The sequence below is a fragment of the Charadrius vociferus genome, unplaced genomic scaffold (genome assembly GCF_000708025.1).
Source record: "Charadrius vociferus isolate BGI_N301 unplaced genomic scaffold, ASM70802v2 scaffold715, whole genome shotgun sequence".
Classification (NCBI taxonomy): Eukaryota; Metazoa; Chordata; class Aves; order Charadriiformes; family Charadriidae; genus Charadrius; species Charadrius vociferus.
In genome coordinates, this window is record NW_009648348.1 from 15,148 (window position 1) to 24,226 (window position 9,079).

General features: G+C 39.7%; 1 protein-coding gene across 1 annotated transcript in view; it reads right to left on the reverse strand.

Annotated features, from left to right (window-relative positions):
- Nucleotides 1–1,660: 1,660 nt before the first annotated feature.
- LOC104286502 (leukemia inhibitory factor receptor-like) overlaps nt 1,661–9,079 on the reverse strand; it is a gene marked incomplete at its 3' end in the record, with an annotated part of 31,621 nt that continues 24,202 nt past the window's right edge. The window contains 4 exon segments of the mRNA XM_009885097.1: nt 1,661–1,810; nt 1,813–2,269; nt 3,028–3,106; nt 3,888–3,981. Coding sequence (XP_009883399.1) covers nt 1,661–1,810; nt 1,813–2,269; nt 3,028–3,106; nt 3,888–3,981 — 780 coding nt within the window.

The window sequence follows — 9,079 nt, forward strand, 5'->3', positions numbered from 1 at the left end:
TAAGCACCCAAATGTACATCATTAAAGCTATCTTTGCATCACATGTCAGGTAAAGGAGAGGTAGAATTAGTGGCACTAAAATCTCCTTGAGTTTCTCCCTGCCACTGGAGAAATCCCACCTTGTACTCCCAGGTAGGATTTGTAGAGAAGGTCCTGTTGGGTAGACACTGGAGAACAACCAGGCAGCAGATGTCAAAGCTAATACAATAAAGACCACCCAAAGAGCAATTTGTTCTCAAGGACCTAGTACTACTACCACCTCTAATTTCTCATGCCAAATTGCTTGGACAGCTAATGTTAGTAGACAGAGATTTCCCCATGGCTTACATTACTGTATAGTGCAAAGACTGCTGAACACTGGGTGGCAAACAGAGTACTGTACCACTTTGAAGCAGGAGATCTGGAGCTGAAGCTACAAAATACAAAATGCATTAGTGCAATACATTAGGAAAGATTAACTCCTTAACCAAAGGATAGAAAAAATATAGAGCATTCTTAGGTTTAGAAAAAAAAGTTTTAAATTTTATGCAGTTCTCATTGAGGTTTAAATCGGCGTTACACTTTTTTTCCCAAGTTTGTACCCCTGAGTCAAATATTGAATAAACATTGTGCAGTAGGTACAGAAACTAGCGTTTAGTTAAAAAGCAACAGATTTGAATGGCCATTGCTTCATAAGTGTTACACAGTAACAAAAAAAAAAGGAAAAAAAAAAAAGTAGCACTGATTTCTTCTTAGTTTATGACGAGATAAAAGATCTCGAAGAGTTTCCAACCACATCATTTCCATGTGTCAGGCTGAGGTTTGTGACAAATGGAACCTTCAGTGAGTAAACCTGTTGGGGCTGCATCATTTGAGTATGCACAGTTGAGAACAACTACAACAAAGCAAAGCAATCTTTCCAAGTTATAAGTTGTATGAGACCATATTAACCTTGCAGCACTATGTGAAGCTAGGCAGAGTTCTTTGACTATGATTATCAGGAGCTCTAAACTCAATACCCCTTATATCCAATATATTTTACCAGAGTAATAACTAAATTGCTATAAATTTGGCCTCTTGGCCTCTATTAAAATGGAACTTTATCACTTTCACTAACTTAAACATGGTAACATTCAGCTCACTAGAACCTCTGCTGATTGTCTCCAAGAATAATTCATGCCTTTTCCACTTTTCTTCCTCCTTCCTTTACAACATCAAGAATAAGAGCTGATTTAGAAGGCAGGTTCAGGTGCAACGAGGACTCACTGTTAATCATTTGTTTTGTGTTGACACGGAAGCTCGGACAAATACACAACGACCAATATGATCAAGGTAAATGCCACTTTATTGCACAGATAGCTCAGCTATTATAGACAGTTCTCTCCCGCGCCACGCAACACTCAAGCAGCAATTGGTTACATGCATAGTTCACGTGAGCATCCTTACTATATGATTGGCTAGCTCTAGCTGTTCACGGGCACAGTTATCTTCTTTTATGTTTTGCTCAAAGTCCTGCTTATTGGTACATTCAGCAACAGTTATTTCCTCCCTCTACATAACTCAGCTGTTCACAAAACACCATTCGACCTTCAACATTCCTTGAAGCTTACACTGTTGTCAACAAGTCCTCAGTGCTTGGGGTGCTCACAGGGTGACCGTTGATCTCTAAAAATTCTCCCACAGTTTTGTTCTGAAAAAAAGTGTGTAAAGGACCACCCTATGTTACTGGGTTTGGGAGAGTCTTCATCATTTTTTTGGGGAAGCAGAAACTGTCGGGAATTAATGGAGCATGGGCTCCCAATAGATGCATTTTCATTGTTGCTTTCAACTGATCTGGAGTGTCCACGTTCCAGGCATTTGTGTTTGCTTGAGGTCTGTAACCTGCAGTTTTATCCAATTCTTCCTCTGCAGGTGAGCGACTCTCTCTTTTCAGAGCACTGATAGGCAGCTGCATTTATGGCTTATAGCCTGCTATAGTCACTAAGTCTATTTCTGGCTCCTCCTCTGGTTTAATTTGAGGTTGATACATTGACTGGATGTCTATGTAAACCACCTGAGATGACCCCACAGGTTCATCCATAGAGGGATTTGAGATCTCCTCTTCAATGATAGGGGGGCAGTAGGACACAACCACATGGTTCTCTATTTCTGAGTCAGAGACATCTTCAGGCACTGCCGGGGACATCATTTCTGTGTGTTCAATTTTGGGAGCTGCGGACCATGTTTCCACCACTTCAACACTATTGGGGGTACAGGGGTTCATTTCCAGTGTTTTAAGTGTCTTATTCCCCTGAAGTGAGAAAAAGGAGAAGGGGGAAGCCAAAAGACCTGGAAATCCTGAAAGCAACAACTTGGCCAAATTAAATCAGTATGTTGGCTTGTGGATTGCATTCACCCCACTACCATAAGTACAATATTAAAAAAGCATTTTGATTCTAATTTTCTGGCTCATCACATATTCCTGTTAACATTAAAAGTATTTCAGCCAACTTAGACTCCAGATCTTGCAGTAAGTGTTTGAGAACTTATCCCCCAAATCTCGGCTTTGTATAACCCATTCCAGAAGGTTATTTAAATGTTACGCTAAGTTCCAGCTACTATGTCTACCAGAAGGTAGGGACATGGCATGTATGCTTCTCCACACTTTCTACTTCTCCTAACACTATGACAAAGATGGGTACATTACTACCACATTGTTATCATGTACTAAGACTTCCCATTAGTGTGGGAGGAGAGAAATGCAGCAGTCCTTTCCTAGTTCAAACTTTGCAAGTAACTACATTAACAACATGACAGTTCTAGATAGCACCTGACAGAAGTTACTCAGTAGCTTGTCTTGTTTCCCCCTGCCACAGAGGTTTGGGTTTTTTTGGTTTTGGGGTTTTTCGGGTTTTATGTTGTTGTTTGGTTTTGGGGTTTGGTTTTGGTTGTTTTTTTTTTATTTATTTTGTTTTACAACTGGAGCAGAAGACTCAAAGTTTACAGAAGACTTCTTTACTCACAATACCTTTTAGAATTTTAAAAGACTAGATTTAAAATGAGGGTTACCTCACAGATGTTCTTCTGAAAATGCAGTGCCTTACTGTTCTCAAGATTCGGGATCTCTGGATAAAATGTTTCTTTTATCCTTTAAAGAGGAAAGAAAAAACTTTTAAAAGTTACCAAGCCCTGAAACAGATTGCCAATACACTAAAGAAGTCAGGACATTGCCCTTTAGTTCAGAATACTGAAGACATCTGGCATAAAGATTTTAGTGTGTAACACTTTCACTAAGTATTAAATAGAAAGAACAGCAAACCCAATTTTTATTTTTAAACTGGGGAACTTGATATGCCATGTTTATGAGAGGTTGAAGATGGGATGTCTACCTGAGTGTTTGTGGATGGCTCACAAATATAATATAATGTTGCCAGCTTATTTCTATTTGGGAACTATTTCTAAATGGTTCTCACTGGGAGACAGACTCCTCCAAAACCTTTTTGCATAAGATCATCAGGTCCAACCATCAACCTAACACTGCCAAAACCCACCACTAAACCATGTCCCTAAGCACCACATCTACATGTCTTTTAAATACCTCCAGGGATGGTGACAACCACTTCCCTGGGCAGCCTGTTCCAATGCTTGACAACCCTTTATCGGTGAAGAAATTTTTACTAATATACAATCTAAACCTACCCTGGCGCAACTTGAGGCCATTTCCTCTTGTCCTATCACTTGTTAATTGGGAGAAGAGACTGACCCCCACCTCTCTACAACCTCCTTTCAGGTAGTTGTAGAGAGCAACTTGTAAAAGCCCACTGAAATTTTTAGGTACTTGGAAAAAAACAAAGAATAACTAAAACCATAGAAAACTCTAGCACTGAAGCAAACATATTCAGGAAAAGATCAGAACTGAATGCATTTACCATTCCCTCTTTCGGTAGCAAAAGATGCTGGCCACCACTCCATACAGCACAACCACTGCCACGGGGATGAGAATTGCAATGATTAATCCTACAGCTGGGGGATGAAAAAAGAAAGGACAGTAAATATATATCCAAAGTTACCAGCAAGTTTTATGCCTTTTCTAACATTCCCACAGATTAGAGACTGTTTCATTAAACTCATCTAACAGTGGTCTGCAAACAGTGACCTATACCATACACTTCCCCTTTGCTGGAAGGGCAAAAGTCCATCCATAAACAAAGCTGATTCAGTGATAACTACAGAAATTTCTTCTCTCTGATTGCTTGATTGTGAAAGGCTTCATGTGCAACACAAAACTGATTGCTGCTGCAATTTCTGTTCTCAGTAAGCACTGGAATTACACTTTCAGGTTACTTGAACTGGCCAAATCTCTGGTAATGGCTCTTATAGGCCAACAACTCATTGCACAAACTGTACTGCCTTTTATATAGTTTACAATGCTTCTAATCCCCAGGGTTTAGCTCCGATACATTCCCACTGCCTTCCTCCATTGATGTTAAGTGTCTCAAGTTTAATTTTTTGTGTATTTTAGTTGCACCCCAGTGTTTAGTCTTTCTTCCACATTAAATACTCTTTTTTTTTCCCCCCTCATTCCTCAAAGTCAATCTCTTTTTTTTTTTTTTAACTGTCTTTCTGTGTTTGTTTCTGTCAGGGGATCGGTAAAACTGAATTCAAAGCAGAGTCATCTGTTTATAATTCTGAAACTAGTAAATATTTACACAATGTCTTTCTTCCCACCATGTATTAGCAGATATTCATCATGGGAAACTTGACAAAAACAACTAGCTGCTTGAGAAGACTAAGTTCAGACTCCACCATATTTATTAGTAGTTTAGAAGTTATTTTTCTTGCATACATTACCATGAACTATAAGGTAGCTGTAACAGGAAAGGATCTTTTCCTCACCCTGAGCTGTACCAATTTTTGCATTTAAAAATAATCAACTAAATAAATTAAAAATTAGACTGTAGGCCCAAACTACCTAAAGGTGTTAGCGCAGAGACAAACACATAACCACGTATCCAGGTTATATGCGGTGCTTTATTTCGAGGCGCCGGGAACCAGGGGTACGCACCCAAATCTGGCTCCAAAGACTGCCTCGCCAGGTATGCATTTTATATTCTCTTGGTTGCACAATTTCATACGTATTCAGTAAGTATTTCTTCATTATCTAATACATATGCATCACTAATTACTTCATCCTATTGCGACATCAGTCTCTCTTATTGCGCGTGCTCGTCTTCCCTCTAGTGGTCGTCGGTGGTCTTCCCGATGAAGTAAGAAGTCTTCCTCGGATGAAGTAAGACGTCTTCCTCACCTTGTCCTTCTTCACCTTATCCTTTTGACTCAATTCCAGCGCCTGTTTTCCATCCAAGTTCTTCGATGTTCTGTTTGGTTTCTCTACTGTACCGCACTGTGCCGCCCACCTGTTTTTTAGACAATTGGAACTCCAAAACGCATTCTCTTCCACCACCATTAGCCACCATGGATCACTAAGAAACTACAAAGCATATTCTTTCCCATCACCGTTAATCAGGTCCAGTCATCAAGACCTCGATCTGCAAATCTTGCAAGCACTCCCTGCTAATACGATTTGTTATTTAACTGTTCTCTAACATTTCTATATGATTTTGCTACTTAACTCTTATATTCCCTAACATTTCCCCCCTTTGAAAATGCTTCAAATTTATCTACAAGTATTTTCACCTAAATTCCATCCGTCTCTCTGTATGATGGTGGGGGTGTTATTTCTTTGAGATGTAGATCATTGGAATATTCTCGAGCCACCGCTCCTACTAGTCGGTGGGTCCAGGCTTTATTTCTTCCTATTTCTGCTTTTATACAACGGAACATTAAGTACAAGATAAGAAATACTACAATTACTACAATCACTGTTTGTAGCAGTGAATAAACCCAGCTAGAGAGATGGAGGCCTAAACTATTAAACAATGTTCCAACCCAATTTTGTGCGATTTCTTCCCTCTCTCGTTCGGCCTCATGTTCTATTTTAGTTAATTGGGAAATGTCATTTTCAACTTCTGCTGTTACATTGGGAATGTATACACAACAATGATCAATTCTGTCTTTTAGGTAACCACATACTCCATGTTCCTTAAGCAGTAACATGTCCAATGCCATTCTGTTCTGCAAAGTCATTTTAGTAGTTGCTTGCAATTGCATATTTAAATCTTTAATCCCCTTTTTCGTTGCTTTAGCTAGTCTTTCAGTTTGGCCAATCAAGTTATAAATCATTTCTTTGTTACGATATGTAGCAATCGGAGCAAACATTGATTCTAGAGCCCAGCTTATCCTAACTCCTGTCGAAGGTTCTTGCCAGGTATCCTCTTCTGTCACTTCCCTCTTTGTTCTGATTAGAAGGGATTCTAAATTTCCTTTAAAAGGAGATTTAAAAGGGTAGGTATTCCCAGTGTAATTTCTTTGACTCCTCCATCAATAGGTAAATGAGTGGTCCATAATCCATCGCTAGCAGCCCACACTAGATTTCCCATACTATGCACTGTTGAGTACCTACAGTCCATCCCCCGAGCTGGAACCGGAATCACCTGTCCGTTCACTTTCAGTCCTCGACACGCACAACCTGCTTTTAGGGCAACTCTCACCGGCAATATCGTGATTTCTTCTGGATCAGTATCACAATCAAAGATTTTAGTGCAGCTCCACCATGACACATTTTTAGTAATATTGAGACTGACTCTATTCTGTGCTAGTTCTTCTGGGAACATCCCAATACTTTGCGTACCTCTCCATCGGAAACACCAGGAAGCGTTACCACCATATTGAAATTTTTGGAGGATACTCATTGACCAGACTGAATCCCAATTTTGTTTGGTTAGATTTTCTTTCTGACATTCCCATTCCATTATTTGTTTTGGTACCAACACTTCACTAACTTCATCATAAGAGCACCATCCTACCCCTTTAAATTGTCCTATCTTGATGAATTGGTAATTCAGGAGTTTCTCACAATCACTTCTACTTCCTGGACTTTTCCAATTTTTCCTAGTATATTTCTTATGTTTTTCTTCAACTGTTTTAGTGATCATTTTACAAACTGCTTGTTTATCTTTCTTTTTTGGGTATGGGAGGGTAATTATTCCCCAACTGATTGGTTCTCCTGCGGTTTTTGGGATTGGCAAACATGCTGTTATTTGGCTAGTGTTTTGCATCTTTGCAAAGTCTCTTATCAAGCCAATCATCAGATTCTCTTCTGGATTCAAATGTACTACTCTAATCATTTGGGTTGGTTTTATTTCTCTTTTGGTTCTCCTTTTCATTACTTTAATTTCATTAAAACCCATAGCTGTTCTATTCCTATACTCACACTGGTGGACCCCTAAGCCATCCTCCTGAACGTCTTTAATCAAATTTGTCAGCGTTTCTCCCATATGGACCTCTGCTTGGTGTCTATTATCTTTTGAGGACGGAGAAACATCTTTGGTCCATCCATAGTAGGGTGGCCGTGGGTCCTATAAAAAGCAGTAGATTGAAAAGTCTGATTCTAAGGTCACAGGGTGCTCCTTATGTCCTACCTTTATTCCATGATCCCTTGGAAGGTTAGTGGCCAATGTTTGTCTCCCATGTTCGGCGCTTCCATTGTTACTGACTACACATAAATAAATCCCCTGGCCTACTTTTGTCACATTAGGTAACTGGAGCTTTGTTTCTCCTGTATATCCGTACTTATCAAGCTCCTTTTGAATTTGCCTTCTCAATTCCAATTTAACTTTTGATTGGTTTTGGTCAATTCGTTCCCAGATCACTTTCCTGGATTCGCAGATCAGAATAGCATCTTGTCTTAGAAACCGGTCCGTACTCTGAACTTTCACTGTAACCTCTAAAACCAAAAGTACACACAACGTTAAGAGTGACCAGATGACAATCCAGATTCCATACTTAAATCCTGACATTTTAAGTACTTTCCTGTGTATATTTCAATCTGAGTTTTGTTGGACTAATGAATTGAGACTTCCAGACTCCTGGAACCTTCTTTACCTGTGTGTAGTGAATCCACGAGTCTACTCCTTCTACCTTGACAGCTGTGAAGGTAGTCAACAGTACTTGATATGGTCCATCCCACCGCTCCTTCAGTGGCTCTTCATTCAAGTTCCGGACATACACCCGGTCACCGGGTTGAATGTCGTGCACCGGATTCTCCAGGGGTAAAGGTCTATTCCATATCAGAGTGTTCCGCAGCTGCATTAAAATCTTTCCAAGAGATAAGACATAATTATAAATATCCTGACTCCCTTTAAGGTGAACATTTTGGTTTGGACTTGGGGCCTCATATGGTTTACCATAAAGAATTTCGTATGGACTTACAGACATTCCACTTCTGGGTTTAATTCGAATTCGTAATAAAGCAATGGGTAAAGCCTGGGGCCATTGTATTTTTGCTTCTTGACAGATTTTGCTTATTTGTCTCTTTAATGTTTGATTCATCTTTTCTACTTGCCCACTAGATTGTGGTCTCCAAGGGGTGTGTAAGTCCCACGCAATCCCCAAAAGTTTACTTACATCCTGAACTATGGCCGCAATAAAATGGGGTCCTCGATCTGACGATATTCCTAAAGGGACCCCAAATCTTGGAATGATTTCTTTTAGTAAATATTTCACAACTTCCTTTGCTTGATTTGTGCGACAGGGAAAGGCTTCTGGCCATCCAGAAAAGGTATCAACCCCAACTAACAAATACTTGTACCCTTGGGCTTTGGGTAATTCTGCGAAATCAATTTGCCAATAATCTCCAGGTTCCATCCCTACCCTAATTCTTCCCATCTGAACTGATTTTTTAATTACTGGATTATTTTTCAAACAAACCTCACATTTTGACCCTATTGCTTTTGCCATTGTTAACATCTGTGTAGAAATTATACCTCGTTTTAGATAAGTAACCAATGCTTCTTCACCCCAATGACATTTTTGATGCTCAGTTTGCAGGATTTGTCGCATTACAGCAGGAGGTATTATCACCTGTCCAGTGGCAGTAACGTACCAGCCTTGCACATTTTTACGAGCCTTTAATAGTTCTGCCAGTTTTTCATCTTCTTTTGAATAGCCTGGATCTTGTGAAAGATGAGTGTGAAGTGGACTCACCTTCAAGGGCACCAAC